This window comes from Caenorhabditis remanei, chromosome IV (assembly GCF_010183535.1).
Source record: "Caenorhabditis remanei strain PX506 chromosome IV, whole genome shotgun sequence".
NCBI lineage: Eukaryota > Metazoa > Nematoda > Chromadorea > Rhabditida > Rhabditidae > Caenorhabditis > Caenorhabditis remanei.
In genome coordinates, this window is record NC_071331.1 from 5354015 (window position 1) to 5370075 (window position 16061).

At 42.5% G+C, this 16061-nt stretch overlaps 3 protein-coding genes across 3 annotated transcripts; all 3 read left to right on the top strand.

Annotated features, from left to right (window-relative positions):
• Nucleotides 1-2334: 2334 nt before the first annotated feature.
• GCK72_012481 (uncharacterized protein) lies at nt 2335-5036 on the top strand (the record flags this gene model as incomplete). Its single annotated transcript, XM_003092875.2, has 4 exons — nt 2335-2365; nt 2414-2506; nt 2856-3012; nt 3101-5036. 4 exons carry the CDS (start codon nt 2335-2337, stop codon nt 5034-5036), a joined length of 2217 nt encoding a protein of 738 aa, XP_003092923.2.
• A 98-nt stretch (nt 5037-5134) lies between these two features.
• GCK72_012482 (uncharacterized protein) lies at nt 5135-8830 on the top strand (the record flags this gene model as incomplete). Its single annotated transcript, XM_053729149.1, has 13 exons — nt 5135-5367; nt 5440-5494; nt 5551-5664; nt 5929-6030; nt 6075-6240; nt 6294-6556; nt 6607-6727; nt 7053-7191; nt 7242-7277; nt 7386-7441; nt 8142-8369; nt 8417-8670; nt 8717-8830. The coding sequence occupies 13 exons, from the start codon at nt 5135-5137 to the stop codon at nt 8828-8830; spliced, it is 1881 nt and encodes a 626-aa protein (XP_053583921.1).
• Nucleotides 8831-12534: 3704 nt separating this feature from the next.
• Nucleotides 12535-15551, top strand: GCK72_012483 (uncharacterized protein; the record flags this gene model as incomplete). Its single annotated transcript, XM_053729150.1, has 3 exons — nt 12535-12616; nt 12799-13193; nt 15159-15551. The coding sequence occupies 3 exons, from the start codon at nt 12535-12537 to the stop codon at nt 15549-15551; spliced, it is 870 nt and encodes a 289-aa protein (XP_053583922.1).
• Nucleotides 15552-16061: the final 510 nt, after the last annotated feature.

The following is a 16061-nucleotide window of genomic DNA, read 5'->3' on the forward strand; positions in this document are numbered from 1 at the left end:
AGCGATACACGCAATCATAGTATTAGCCACGAGGCAACAGCTCTTTATATGATAATTTTGAAACTGTATCTCTCGTCCGTAAAATAAGAAAAATCCAATACACTCCGCCCCGTGTTCTTATCACTTCCGACTTCGTTTTTCCGGTTTTCAAACTACATGAACCGATAATTACGGCCAAAACCGGAACTGTGAATTAAAAATTGGTTCTACAAGTCAAAATTCAGAAAAACTATCAGTTCGCATACATAAATCGGTCACTCAAAACTGCATCTGGGATTTGTGAACTTTTTGAAACAATTTATCAAGTTTCCTGAAAAAAGAAAAAAGTGAAGATGAGGCAGATGTGGTATTAAATAATCATTGTATGTTTTGCTTTTAATTTCATTCTGCTTCAGAAAATTCTAAAAGATTGCAATGTAGTTACGGGAAAGGATCTATTGAATCAATACAAATGTACAAAACGAAAAAGATTATTTTGAAACAGTAAACTTTTATTAGTCAAAAACGTTTTTCTTTATAAATTTTTCCAGAGTTGTCAAAAGACTTTTGAGTATGGTTTTCAGCCAAAAAAATCTTCAGTTTTGTAATAAATAGACATCAATAAATATGACAGATTCAGACTTGTGTGCTGTAAGTCGTATGAAACTTTGCAGGCATATCTATCCCATATAAAAACCTGCATATAGCTTCAATTCGATTATTGGAAATTTAAAATTTTCTATCTGTTTCAAGAAGTTTTGAAGCGGTAAAAGCTGCCAAATTAATAAACATCTCGAGTGTATTTTAGATAATGACGTTTTAATAATTTTTGAAAAAAAAATCTTCAGGGACAATAAAGGGACCCTTGCATTGATCATGATTCAACACTTTTTGAATTCATGATAATTTTGAGATGAGATTGTATTTCTCATCCATAAAAGACGAAATCTCCAATACAAGCCGCCACCCTCTTCTTATCACTTCCCCCAACCAAAATTCAGAAAACCTATCAGATTCAAATAAAAATCGGTCACGCAAAAGTGTATCTGATATTTGTGAACTTTTTGTAACAGTTTATGGTGTTTCCTGAAAAAATAGAAAATAGTAAAGATAGAGTAGGACGTGGAAGAGAGATCACTGGAATTGATAGTATCAAATGATTATTGTACATATGTTTTGCTTTTAATTGCAGCAGAAAAATTCCTTTACTTGAAAAAAATTTAGTAAAAACCTTCATCAGAACGGTTTTTAGCCAAAAAATGTCATAATTTATGATCAGACTCCAATGAATATGACGGATTCATACTGCGTGCTGTAAGTAGTATGAAACTTTCTAGGCATATTTATCCCATACAAAAAACTGGTCTGATTGGAAAGTAAGTGTTTTTATCTGTTTCAAGAAGTTTTGAAGCGGTGAAAACTGTCATATTAATGATACTTTGATGATATTTCATTTACCGAAAAAAATTGTTTATTTTTCGCCGTTTTTTTCCGGAAAATTAGTCAGGAAAAAACTTTTTCCGGGCGTGAATACCCTTATTAATATAGGTATCTTTTATTTTTTAATTTCAGGAACAATAATGGACCCCGTAATCAGCTATGAGACACTCTTTGAATTCATGATCATTTTGAAACTGTATTTCTCATCCATAAAAGAAGAAAAATTCAATACACGCCGCATCCTTTTCTTATCACTTCCCCTCTTATCAATACCTCTACTACCCTTTTATGCCGCGTTCGTGGTGTAATGGTCAGCATGGATGCCTTCCAAGCATTCGACGGGGGTTCGATTCCCCCCGAACGCATATTCATTTTTGTTTTTTTTTCATTTTTACTTTTTTCACACGCGAAATTCCAGAACAATTCCAGTTCATCCTACATGAAAATCTAATTTTAAAATCCCAACAAAACATGAAAATGAAAGGTTGATTTTCACTTTTCTTCGTTCAAAAAACACCTGTAATGATGTCCCCGATCAGATAAGCACCCACCCAAATAATGAGATTATTGTGTCCCGTCTGGGCGTAGAAAAAAAAAAAGAAAAAAGGCGCGAAAAATAGGCGAAAATATTCCGTCGATCCGGGATGTTTCCCCCGTTTTTTGAGAAAGTTACCGTCACTTTCACTTCCGTAAGCCACGCCCACACACCCCCGAGAATGGGAGATGCGAGATATTTTTCCTCGAAAGGGAATTCCGAATCGCGCCTCTTCAGGTCACTCGTAATCCTTTAATTTTACGGGAAATCGTTTCACTTTTCCCCTGGGAAAAATAATTTTTTGGCTTTTTCCAGGGCACACATTTTTCCTACCAGAAAATCTTTCGATTCATGGATTTGGCCTAATAAGCAATACAATAATGCAGATATTCAAATTACTCATATCCTATTGTAAGTTTTTCTTCTCACTTGGAGTATACTGTAGCTGTGGAATTCCAGATTTCATAAACTATGCACGTGGATCATCGAAAACCTCCGCTGAAACTGGAAATGATATTGAGAAATTCTTGTTGGAAAGCAATTCTGTGAAAGGTGAGTGTTTTCAAATTAAAAAATGCGAAAATAATCAAAAAATCAACCGAAAAAGCTAAAATTAGCATTAGAGCGCACTTTCCCCCTTCCTCCGCAAACAAGCATCCCCCTCATGCCGCCGCTCGCTTCCCCCTCCTTTATATTTTCCTCCTTCCCCTCTATCTCCCAGCGCGTTCGTGGTGTAATGGTCAGCATGGATGCCTTCCAAGCATTCGACGGGGGTTCGATTCCCCCCGAACGTATATTCTTTTTTGTTTTTGACATAAGTGACCTTTTGCGCGAAGAAGGTTTCGCGCGTCGTCCCCTTCTGATCTTTTAATAACAATAACTAAGTCAAGTGTACTTTTAGAACTCTCTCCGAAAAATACGGAAATGTCGGCGTTGAATAACAAAAAGCCCGACAAGTTCATGGAGGACTTGATTGAAGTGCAGCGGACGTATCGAAGTTTGAAAGAAAAATGGCAGCGGATGATGGAGGAGAAGAATCGTGTCATACAGATGGCCAGGTGAGGGGAATTCTTACTTTGAAAATTTGAATTAGAGCGCGTTTGCTGACACGTTGTGTACTAAGTACTAACCATAACTACTTTTCAGCTCCACCACGCCTCCAACTACCACATCCGCAACGTCATCTGAAGTGCAAGTAATCGATGTAGATGTATTCGAGGCGCCTGAAAAGTTTCAAGACATTTCGTCTGATAGCGAATTTGACGATGAATCGTTTATGGATATTTCTGTGACGTCATCCACGTCCCCGGTCTCCACGACAACTACAGTAAGCCAGTTGGATCAAATCCAGACGGCGATTCGGGAAGCTTTTGGAAGTATTGGAGCAAAAGAGTTATCTCAAAAAGACCAGAAAATCAATCAGCCATCGCTATTCGAGATCATTGGACCATCTTCCTCCACCACTACCACCACCAGTACCACGACAAAACCGGTCACACAGCAACAAATGGATGCCACAATCACAACTATCAAAATGGACCAGTCACCTCCACCTAGACCTGCAGTAGCCGCCGGCGTCAGTACAGTAACCTTGGATACTGTAGCTCGGAATCAACAAGTCCCAGAACTCACCATGCTCAATGTGCCACGCCCAAGACACCGTCCAGCAGGGAATGTTGTTCCACAAGACCATCCGGGACCCTCTACAATGGATGGAACGCAAATTATGGCGGGTGTGAATAGCGGTGCGACAGCTCAGAGTGCTCCAGCCATGTCCCAGGTGGTGCCAGCGGCGACAGAGGCTCCACCAGTAATACCTACTGTGACTCAAGTTGCTCAGGTACCACTTGCATCAGAGGACAATTCCAAATCTCTGCTATCCACCTTCGGAGGCCGCCCACCCGCTCCATTCCCCAAAGTTGCCACCCCATGGAGACACCCAGCACCAACTATGGACTCCTTGGACACTGCTAATGACCCATTTGACACCACCACACGTGTCACGCCGCCTACCACGACTTCTGAATCCCCCACCACCTCCCTACCACTCCACATTCTCCCCACGTCTTCATTCCACTCATCCGGATCCCACCCAGACGCACAACCGGCCACCAACCTGTTCCGCTACCCAGATCAAGTGAAGATCCCATTTTTTGGCGCGAAAACTGAGGAGGATTCTGGAGACACTACAGTACACCCAATGAGACCAACGACACCGGAGCCGTTTCGAAGTGAGGAGATTCAGAATTTGGAGGAAGTGGAGAAAGAGGATGAAGACATGACTCTGGCAGAGGATTTGCCATCAGATTCAGATTCTGACGCAGAAAACACAGAATCCGAACTAGAAGAGAATTCTGAAATCGAGGAATCCGAATTCGTCGGTGATGAAGAAATTGATGAGATCACTGAATCCGGAATAACAACAACTCCACGTGGAATCGAGCAAAATGAGGACTACGTGGAGGAAACATTCAGTCAGGAAAAGTCTTCAGAAGCGGCATTGAAAGTTCCTGAATCTTTTGGAATCGGGAAGGCACCAAGTTTCGAGGAAGTTGCCGCTGCGCCACCTGCTTCACCAGCGGATATGACCCCTGCTCCACCAGTGGACTCATCCCCTGGATCTGATCTTTTTGGCAGCCCGCCAGGATCTCAAAAGGCAAGAGCTAAGGCTTTTGGCACCCTGCCAAGTTCTTCTGGACCAACGGAATCGGAGTTTGGAGGATTTGGAAGCCCGCCTGGCTCGTCTGGATCAAAGTTAGGAGCTTTTGGAAACTCCGCCCCAAGTTTTCCAACTGATGACATTTTCGGATCACCGCCTGGCTCATCGGAACCGCAAGGACCTCAAGGACCATCAGGATTGCCTTCAACTTTAGAGGAGCAAATTATCGACTCTGACTCCGCCCCCTCATTTGGAATCGGGCGCTCACCACCTGGATTCTCTCAACCTATCGGACCTACACTCCCACCTGCCGCTCAACCTCAAAAACCTGGAGTCAAGTTCCCAACGCTTGTCGAGCAAGTTGAAAGCTTTTTAATGAAGACGGAAGCTCCGTGGAGGACACTGGAGCTTCAAGTGCGCTAGGCTCATTTGCATCCGCCGAGCAAGTAGCAAACGTTCCGGTTTCCCAAAACATCCAAGTCCTTGATGACCCTAAACCAGTCACCCGAGCACCAATCCATATGCCCACCTCAAGAAATCCAGTGGGAATTTTTGGAACAAAACTGAAAACTATAAATGAGAGAGCCTATAAACCACCAATGTTCCCGTCCGCGTTGAGCTCCGAGACTGTGAAAATGACACAACTTGGGAACCCGTATCAGCAGAGGACTACTGTACTTCCGATCGGACCACATGGGCTCGCGGAGCCGGTGATCAGCGTGGATACGGAGTTGCCGGCGTGGGGAGTTGAGAAGTAGGCGGAAACTAAGAGTTTACTAACATTTATCAGTGGAGCACATTTTCTTACCCTAATCTTACGTTTTAGGGACCGCGGATTCATGAACAAGGCTCGCCGGGAGTACCAGAAAGAGTTTGAGCAGGTAGATCCATCAAAAATGTGTAACCTTAAAAATTAAAAATTAAATTATTTTTTCAGCAAATCCGAGATGTCCGAATAATCGACGAGGAAATCAACAAGATATCAAAACTGAATGATAATGGAAGAGCCAAGAGTTCGCAGAGATGCTCACAAGTGTATGCGCATACTTTGGTTAGTTGAAAAAAAAACAAAATATGAATCTGCGTTCGGGGGGAATCGAACCCCCGTCGAATGCTTGGAAGGCATCCATGCTGACCATTACACCACGAACGCGGCGAGAAAAGAGGGTAGTAGGGGTTGACATAAAGGTGGTGTGAGGCGGACGCAGGAAGAGACGCAGACATAGAGAAGTTGCTGTTTCTCATCCTCTTTTTCATCAGATTTATTTCCCCACTGCTGTTTTCTTATTGATTTTATATTGTCTTTTGATTCCAGAGCCTCCCACAAATCCAAAAAATGACTCACTCCCTGGGTCTCGCTGACGTGGCATCGGTGATACAGAAAGCGTCGGATCTCACGGAACACCAGGAGAATGATGTAAGATTATTTTCTAATTCCTATGCAGAATAATCGAATTTCAGATTGCCCAACTCGAACTTGACCTGGAAGAGAAACGGAAACTTATAGCTAAAGTTGAGATTTTGCTGTCGCTCGCCGAATCGAGAGCTCTTTTATTTGATTTGCTCAATGAGCAGAAGAAGATTGCGGAGAAAATGGAGAATTACGCATTGGATTTATTGCAGAAAAGTAAATTTTTTGTCGAAATTATCCCAAAATACCCAAATTCAAAATTTTTCCAGCCAACTTCCGCCCGCACACTCCATCCCCATTCTCTGCTGCCAGCGACTTATCCGAGCTCTCCTCCGCTGTCCAACAAGTGCTCAACGCAAAATCTGCGGGCTCCAAAAAGGGATGGTCTATGATGAAAAGAAAACTACATAAGAAGAGCAAGACACCGAAGAAATTCGAAGTTATCGAGCCAGAAGATGTGGAGATCAGAAATAATTTTATTGAGGTTAACAAAAAAGCTGGACACCTTCAAGAGACCGCGGAGATTGTGGAGGTAAGCATGATTTTTGAAATTTCTGAAATTTCATGAAATTTTGGTTTCAGCCTGTCCTATCCGTTCCATTCATTGCTCAAAATGACCAATTTGGCCGTCAACCTGTTGCAGTGGCAGTTCACCAAAGACCTCTACCAGTAGCACCGCCAACGATGAGCCCGAAGGTTTTAGGTGAGTTATTATTAGTGAATTAAATCAAAATCTGAAAAATAATCAAAAAAATTTTTACATTTCAATGAAAAATTGAAAATTTTCAAAAAAAAAACCGAAAAAAACAAACTTATCTTGAAATTCAATGTTTCTCGTCAAAAAATCAGCTGGGATTTCATTTGCGCTGCTTGCAGTTTTAGCTCCGCCCACAATTCCCTGCTGCACTTGCGTTGAATTCCGCGATTTATAGCGTTTATTTCCTCTGACGTACCACTCTTTAAAAAAATTCACTACCTAAACCTCATCCTTGAAACCGAAACATTTAAATTTTTCAAAATTTATCCAGGCCGCCCATCACCCCAACGTGCCCGTGCCGCCCATCATCTCACCGCCTCCAAACCCCTCGCTCCTCCAGGAGCATCGAATGACGAGAGTGAAACAGTACATGAACTCATCGACATGCTCCATGAAGACATCATCAAACTGTAAGTTTTTTTTGAAGTGTAGGATTCTATAGCACTAAAATGACTTACAGTAGAGCTCAGAAAGAAATTCGCCTCGCGGAGAGCAGGTGACCGATTTTTTAATTTATGAAATTTTCTGAACTAATATTGTAATTAACGTTCGGGTTTTTGGGGAGAAGTTGTATCAGGAAATTTGAAAAATTGTGTATTTTCAGACCCGCTGAGGAGGAGGAAAAGATTTGCAGTCAGGTGCAGTGTGATTTCGAGAAAGGTAAGTGAATTCACTATGACTCAAAGACTAAAATGAGAACTAGCACTTCAACAATATGGAATAGTTGTAACAGTAGAATTTTTAATGTTATAACGTACCGTACAGTCCTGTAAAATACGAAATTTGGCCTTTTTCAGTTGAAATTGTCCAACTTTGAGAGGATGTTACAGTATCACTGATTGTCCCACAAAATAAATGATGTATGAGCCATACAGAACAAAAGTAGACCTTCATTTTTGTTGTTGACTACTTTTCTGTACAAGCACTCCCTAGCAAGTTACATATCGATAAAGTCATTTCTCCCTGAAATCGTCCCATTTCAGTACAAAATATCGCCGCAGGCACCCCAGCCGATTCTAGCGCCGCAGGCACCTCAACCGATTCTTGCGCCGCAGTCACCCCAGCCGATTATAGCGCCGCAGGCACCCCAGCCGATTCTAGCGCAGCAGGCGCCCCAGACGATTCTAGCGCCGCAGGCACCCCAACCGATTCTAGCGCCGCAGGCACCCCAGCCGATTCTAGCGCTGCAGGCACCCCAGCCAATTCTAGCGCCGCACCCTAACATCCTCTCAAAGTTGGTAATTTTCAACTGAAAAATACAAAATTGTATATCTTACTGCACGGTACTGTAGATCACAGTTTCATTTAACAAGTATTTAGTTAATCTCACGTTGGTATTTATTACGGATGAATTTTCCAGCCGACCTTTGCAACTACGAGTCCTCTCACGACGAGACCACACGTTTCCGTTTCTCAAAATCCCGCCGAACCCACCGTCAAAAACGATCACCAAGCCTGCCGCAACTGACTGATGACTTGCTCGCGGAGCCCTCAAATATTGCAGACGACTTGCTACCGTATACCTTCAGAGCATGGAGTATTTGGGCTGGAAGACGTGCGGATCGACAGAAACAGATTGATATTGGACGTGAGTTAAAAGGGTTTGGAATATTATATAAATTTCAAATTTTCCAGCCACCTACTCCTCCCGAAATCTTCACTTCGCCGCAGTTTTCTTGGAACCCCAACAGGCTGGAATTCTATCAATCCCCCTTATTCTGTCCCCAACTTCTACTAAAATCCGTTTAAGACTTTTCGAGGGGACACGTGGATTACGGTTAAGAATCTGTTGTGACCGTTATTGTCCGTTGGAAACTGAACAGGGATTGTATAGAGGACACAAAAGTTGGTTGAGAAAGACTGTCACGTGTCCAGCGAATACTCAAACGGTGAGTGGAGCTAAGTGGAACTAAATTATAAAAATATATTATTCAGCTCTCCTTCGAATGTTTGAATGATGGTCCTGATCGTGGAGCCTGCGGTATTGATGACATCTTCGTGGATTCCAATAGATGTCATCATTTTTTCAAGGGAACCGATCAAAACTGAATAATTAATAATGCTATTTTTAGATTTGTTTGGGGATTTGTTTTAGTACGGGTCTAGGCGCTAATGACTAATAAATAATTATTTATTATTATGAATGAGGTCGGAAACGAAACAGAAGAACTGGCCAAAAAGTTATCATATTTTGCCTTTTTTAGTAGAAAGTTCCCAACGTTGAGAGTGTGTCGTAGTAAAACTATCTGCCCAACAAAATAAATTTTGATGGGATCAAACAGATCAAGACTAGAAATCCATTTTTGTAGTTGACAACTTTTTTGTACGGGCTCTCCCTAAAGAGTTATGGTCATTTTAAGATGACAGCTCAAAAATCGCACTATTTTGCACTGAAATTGGTGGATTTAAGGAAGAAATTACTTTGTCGATACGTAACTTCCCAGGGAGTGTCCTTACCAAAAATGTGTCAACTACAAAATGATGCTACATTATTGGTCTGTTAGAAATTTATTTTGAAAAATATAACAAATGTAACAGTACTTTTTAAAAACATGAATGAAATTTAAGAAACCAAAGTTTTATCAAACTATTAAAACATCTACATATATCTAAAGTTTTCTAACTTCCCGCTCTGTTTTCAAATTCCTACATCAAATTTTTTTTCAGTTTCGAAACATTTGTAAGTTTCACATCATTGCTTCAGTGTTAATGAAATGTTAGATTTTTCAATTCCTAGACTTCTCTGAATGCCTCAACGGTTGTCTCCAGATGTGTAACTGGTGTCATCGTCATGGATTCCAAAAGGTGATGAAAATCTAAGATACCGTAAAAACTGTATTCGAGCGACACCTTTAATAGAACGACACCTCTAATAGAACGACAGCAGAATTAAGCTTCGAAAAATAGAGCGACAGCCTCTAATTGACCGACAGCCTCTAATAGACCGACACCCTGTTTTTGGGTATTTTCGTTGTTTTTTCATTAATTTTTCATGTTTTTTCTTCTGATTTTACTTTTATTCGCATAAATCGAACCTGACTGACTTTAAGAACTTTGTTCGAAAAAAAAACCGACAGCCTCTAATAGAACGACAACAGAAACCTGTTTGAAAAATAGAGCGGCATGTCGCTCTAATACAGTTTTTACGGAATTCGTTTCTTTGTAGTGTTCTACCATTTCATTCTTCCAGCTCTCTTTCGAATGTCTGAACGATGGTCCTAATCGTGTAGCCTGTGGTATTTATAATGTCTTCCTGGATTCCAATAGACGCAATCACTTCTTCATGGGTCCGGATCAAAACTGAATAATTAAAAATGCTATTTTTTCTTCTTGTTTGGGGATTTGTTTTAGTACGGGTCTAGGCGCTAATGACTATTAAATAATTAATTTTAGTTCTGTTATGAGATCAGAATATATACTAAGAAAAGCATGATAACGCAATAGTAATTTTTCAAAATACGATATTAACATTTTGTTTGAATAAATTGAAAATGTGAGTTAAAAAAGTTTTTCAATTTCTCTCTAGAAATTTTCTTGGCCGTGGCGACAGATTCCACCAAATTTTTGATTACACCTACACAGGTCTTCCGAATTTGTGATTCATTTTAAACCCGATGTATTCACCAGGCGAAACAATTATTTCAACCGAAATTGACTATAACATCGAGTGTGATTTCAAGATCAACTTCAGGCACTCATACTGATTATTCATTTTAGAATAAAAACTATACTTTCACTGAGAAACAGATCTAAAATAAAAGAAAAATCTAAAATAAAAGAAAACAAACACTCAATGTTTCTGTTCTGCAATGACTCTATTGAGTTGATTTTTCGCACGATTAGATTCAATTTCACGGTCTCCTAAGACGATTACTGTAGAATTTTGTTCAAACTAGATTGAAAAATTCCAAAAGTCGAATCTTTGCACGAAGACTAGTGATTTTCTTTCGGTTTACAAACGCAGTGTTTGGAATCATGTGGAAATGTTCTAAAAATTAGTAAATCAATATAAAGCAGGAAAGTCGGTAGAATTTTTACTTTTTCAAATAGTGCTCTGCCACATTTCTCTTACAAACCCAAATTAAACTATCCATAAGAAAACAAACACTCAATGTTTCTGCTACGCTATATCTTTATTGAGTTGAATTTTAGCACGATTACAACAATAGCTGAATACTTTGAACATCGCAATGTCTTTTTTGAACATCGCAATGTCTTCAGAGTTTCAGTTGGGTTACAAAATTCGAATTCTTAGATGATCCATATTTTTATTATTTTTGTGGTCGCGTCAGTTACAAAACTGATATCTGCACATCGAACGAGACTTGCAAATGCAATAGAAAAGCATGATAACGCAATAGTTCGATTTTTTTCGAATTTGTTTTCAGTAACATACTGTTTCTGCTTCTCGGTGAAGGCTCGGAGTTTTGAATACAGACAATAAACGTAGAACATGAATAACGCGAGACCCACAAACTGTTTCGCCAATTTCAAAAATAACTGTCTTCGTCATTTTATCTGTCAAAAAACCTTTTATTTCTGCTCAAAGATCCAAAGAGAACACTCTACAAACCTATTTGATAATATTGTGCTATACTGTAGATTTTTTTGTACTAGATGAAAAAACTGGAAACGTCGAATCACAGCTCGAAGACCTGTAATTTTTTTCCGGTTTACAAATGTTTCTGTTTCAAATTATTTGGAATTACGTGGAAATGCTCTAAAAGTTACTAGACTGTAGACACTAGAACGTATCTAATGTGGAATTGTTTTTGCAATTTGAAACGGGTTCTTACTTTTATGCTTTTTGCTTCTCATTCTAGTAAATTTTCTAACCGTTGCAACAGTTTCCAACAACTTATTGATTACACCTACAGAAACTTGCTAACTCGTCTTCAGAACTTGCGATTTACTCTAAAACTGATATATTCACCAGATGAAACAATTATTTCAAGCGAAATTTACACAATGATTGTTTTAGAATGACATTGTGGCCACCCCTTCTGTCTCCAGAAGGCCGCCGGTAATGTGCCGAGTAGGGTGGGAACATGAGCCCAATTTATACTTCCAATAGGGTGGTTCAGTGGTTTTATGGAAGCGCCCGATGTGCTGATAACTCAAGTATTTACAAGAACCATTTATTATAGGGAAAAAGCATGTCCCGCGAGGAACTGCATTAAAAACCTATTCGGTTCTGCCTTTTACAATACAATAAGGATTAAAGGGAAAAGGGTTATCGAGGGAATATAGTAGTGGCTCTGCAAGCGCCCGATACACGTATCGGGGGCTCTCGAGGGACTACAAGACGCTCTCTAACAACTTCTCTTACAAAACACAATAATAACAACTCTTAAAGAGAGAACAAACAACACTGAATTATTAATGGCTTTAGGCCAAGCGAGGGGAGTCGGTCGAGTACGGTCACAGTCGTTTAGCAGGTGTGCGCGTGGCGAGACCAGCGGACGTCGGAAACAGCGTGCGCCTTTGACTGGAGAGACGCAGACACGACTAAATGGCGGCAACTTGAATTGTGGAATATTACTTCCGCCTGAAATGGGGTTAAAGGGACAGGGAAGAAGGGAGTTAATTAACAGAAAGTAAAATACGTAATAAGTATAAACTAAATTAGAATAATTTAGTGATACAAATTACTTTTTAGTTTGGAGTGGGACAGGAACCTGATTCGGGGACCAGGAGACTGTCAACACTCCGGGGGGTCTGAGGCCCGGCTGTTTGCGTTATGCAGGCATAACATGCAAGCTTGGCTTTCGGTATGCGAGGGTTGGAAGGCCGGACACGGTGACTGGATAATCGAGCTTTCGCAAGATCAACGCCGTCAGGACGAGCAGACACCATTGGATAACTGACACCTGGACTCTGATTAACAGTGTCTGGGGGTCCATCATCACCATGAGAGATCGCGGGACCTGATGGCTTCGTTAAGTCATCCATTATATTGGATGCACCTGATCGACCAGCGTCCAAAGTCGGGACTTTCCGATCTGCGCCATCTCCAGATGTGCCTGAACGACCAGCATCTGAATCCGGGGCGGACGGAATTTTCATCCCTTCTTTGGGTGTGCCAGAACGACCAACATCCAAGTCCGTATCTGATTCGAGTGGCCGAGGGGTATCCGGGCGAGGTGTACCGTCGAAGGCCAAAGAATTAGCATTTCGAGGGGAACCACTATCGGAGATTATCCCGGGACCAGATGACTTTAGTCCTATCCTTATATTGGATGCGCCTGATCGACTAGCGTCCAAAGTTGGGACTTCCCGCTTAGCGCCATCTCCAGATGCGTCTGAACGACAAGCATCTGAATCCGGGGCGAACGGAATCTTCATCCCTCCGATGGATGTGCCAGAACGACCAACATCCAAGTCCGGACAGATCGAATCTGCTTTAACCAACGTTTCGCTAAGACCCTGTACTTTGACTTTCGATAATCTCTTTCCTTCGTCGCTGTTCTTCAACGAATGGTTAACCCATTGAAGTGCCGTCGAGACGTGAGAAAATTTCACCATCCGTCCTTTTGGCTCCGGGATGAGCTCGGTATCATTGAAACAATGAATTCCGAGGCATCGAGGGACCATCAGCTTACCATTATCCTGAGTTTTCCGAGGTTCCAGTCGGGGGATTGAGGTACCTTCGCAAGCCTCCGTCAGAAACCGGGGAGTTTCTCTTCCATACTGTCCACTCGATGTTCCGCGATGAGAGATTCCTAGACCATTTTGCACGAGGTTGCACGTTCCTTGTGGATTGACGACATGAGCGGAAGTGCTGCCACTACTTCCGAGTTGAAGATTCATATCCGGGCCAAGATGAGGGTGAATCCATGAGTTGAAGGCGACTTGAAGTGAGCTTCGGACATCATTGAGATTACTTGAGACGACATGAAGGGGGCCGGATTTCACATTGAGACGAGATTGTGCGAGGTCGGTGGTGATGATATCGGTTGGAACTTTCGAGGGGGCAATACGAGAAAGATTGTCCGCGGTGAGATGGGGAGAGCTTGCTTGGGTAACAATCCGAGACGGGAACTGGAGCACTCGAGGAGCTGGAAAAATAATCGGACCAAATGGAGAAATTTCCACGTACCTTCCCGAAGGAAGGAGGACTCTATTCGAATTTCCCAAAACGTGGGCTAGCATATCGTTCCCGATGATCATATCGAGGGGACGGCCATTGAAGGACCGGTCTCTCGACATGGTTCGGGGGTCGATTTGCAGATCACGAAGAAAGTTATTATCTATCGCTCCAAGTCGAGGACAGAAGAACTTAAACTCGGGAAAACGAGAGATTCCAGACACGGAAACTTCAACAGGTATACCAGTTGTTGCAAAAGATATTTGATAGATGCTCAGTCTTTCGGTGATCGTCTTCCCTACACCCTTGATTGCCGTTGTTCTGTATGCCGTAGAGGAGAGACCTAGACGTTTCGCACAATTTTGAGATAAAACTGAGATTGAAGCGCCGGTGTCCGCTAGGGCAAGAACGAATTTCCCCTCCGAAGTACGAAGGACAAAAAACGGCAAGGAAGAGATATCGCCCGAGCTCTTATCGACAAGAGTGTGGGGGACAGGGTACAACGATATACCGAGCGACGGGAGGCTATCCAACACCTTGTGCGGTCCCGAGGGACCAATGTTTCCAAGTTTATTGCGAGCCCCCGAGGGGGCCACGAAAAAACGTGGCTGGATTAGGATTTACGCCAGACTTTTTCATCGATGCCTTCGAGCGATGATGAGCTGGTCGACGACCCAATCCTTTCGACGGAATAGTCGGTGCGGCGATAGCTCGGCCATCATTTGAAATTTCCGGGCGAGCTGATGCCGGTCCAACAACCGAAGAAACTAGAGGCTTCTGGTTCTTTTTACCAGATTTACGAGGTGGAGGATTAGGCGGAACTTCCATCATAATCATTACTGATTCGTCAGGGTACTCCGAGCTATTCCTACTCACTGACGGGCGGAAGCGATCCGCGAAACTCTTGACTCTGAGATATTCAGAGTAAGTCTCGAAGACCTGTTCGACCGTCAATGTATGATTGTTTGAATATAGCGGTTTCAAACGTCTAATCACTTTTCCCGGTAGCTTTTCGACAAGTTGTCGGACGAACGCTTGTGAAGAAACATCTTCGCCTTGTTCTCGAAGCTTCATAATTAGCGCTTTGCAATCATGAAGCTCAAGAGAGGCGCGTTGGAAGTCCGACTCGTGGAAAGTTAGCTGGCGGAACTGCGAAAGGGCTGCGTTAATCGCTGAATAATTATTCTCGAACTCGGCTGAGAGAGCTACCAAGGTAGCTTCTAAGGCGGCACGAGGGTCATTCAGATCGATCAGAAAGCGCTTTGCTTTTCCTACGAGCTTTTTCTCCAGGAGTGTAAACTTCAAAGTGTCGTCAAGCGAGGGATTCATCAAGACCATCTTGTGGAAAGAATACGCAAACCTGCTGTACTTGATCGGATCTGCGTTGAATTGGGGGAGCACGGTCTCCAAATCGTAAAACGACAGGTGACGGCGATGATCGCCCTTTCCAATGCGGTCGTCACGAGGATCGTAGGGTCGCCCGCCTTCGTCGTCGTAACCATTGAGATTACTATGATGAAAGCGAGGGACTTCTACACGATTCTCAAATACGGAGTGTATGCTTTCTTTCCGAGGAGGATCATGATGATTATGAGTGATACCACTAATTCGAGTTTTTGGAGATTCAAAACGGTCATTGACGTCAGCTCCTGCCTGCTGAGAGACATTCGCTGCAATCTCTGATATCTCCGGAATTCGCAATGGACATCCGAATGTATTATGGGAATCAGACGTGCAAATAATGCACAGGTCGTACTTCGCACAATACAACGAACGTTTTGGACTGTTGCAGTCGAGGATGTCATGCCCGTTGGAGCATACCGGGCAAACCGTAATCTCCGGTTTCAGAAATGAACTGAGGCCGGGGTGTGCTCCGCGGGGAACGACCGATCTGCTGAATCCAGTAGAATCGAATTCTTGTGGGAAAGACAAGGCACATCCACGTTTGTTTCCGTTTGTTTGAGGGATCGAGGGTTGAATCGGACCAAGGGCCGAACGACTCTCTTCACCTAAAGCGGACGGAACCGCTTTGATGCCAACCTGTTTAGTGACAGTGTCTTCCACCGTTTCTTTCGACGCATCGGCTATATCATGATCTGAATCCGAAGACTCAGAGCTTGACAAGAAAATGGGGAGGTGCTCGGACTTATAGTCGTCTGCATGCTCGCCATTTTCACGAGGTGACGTAGATAT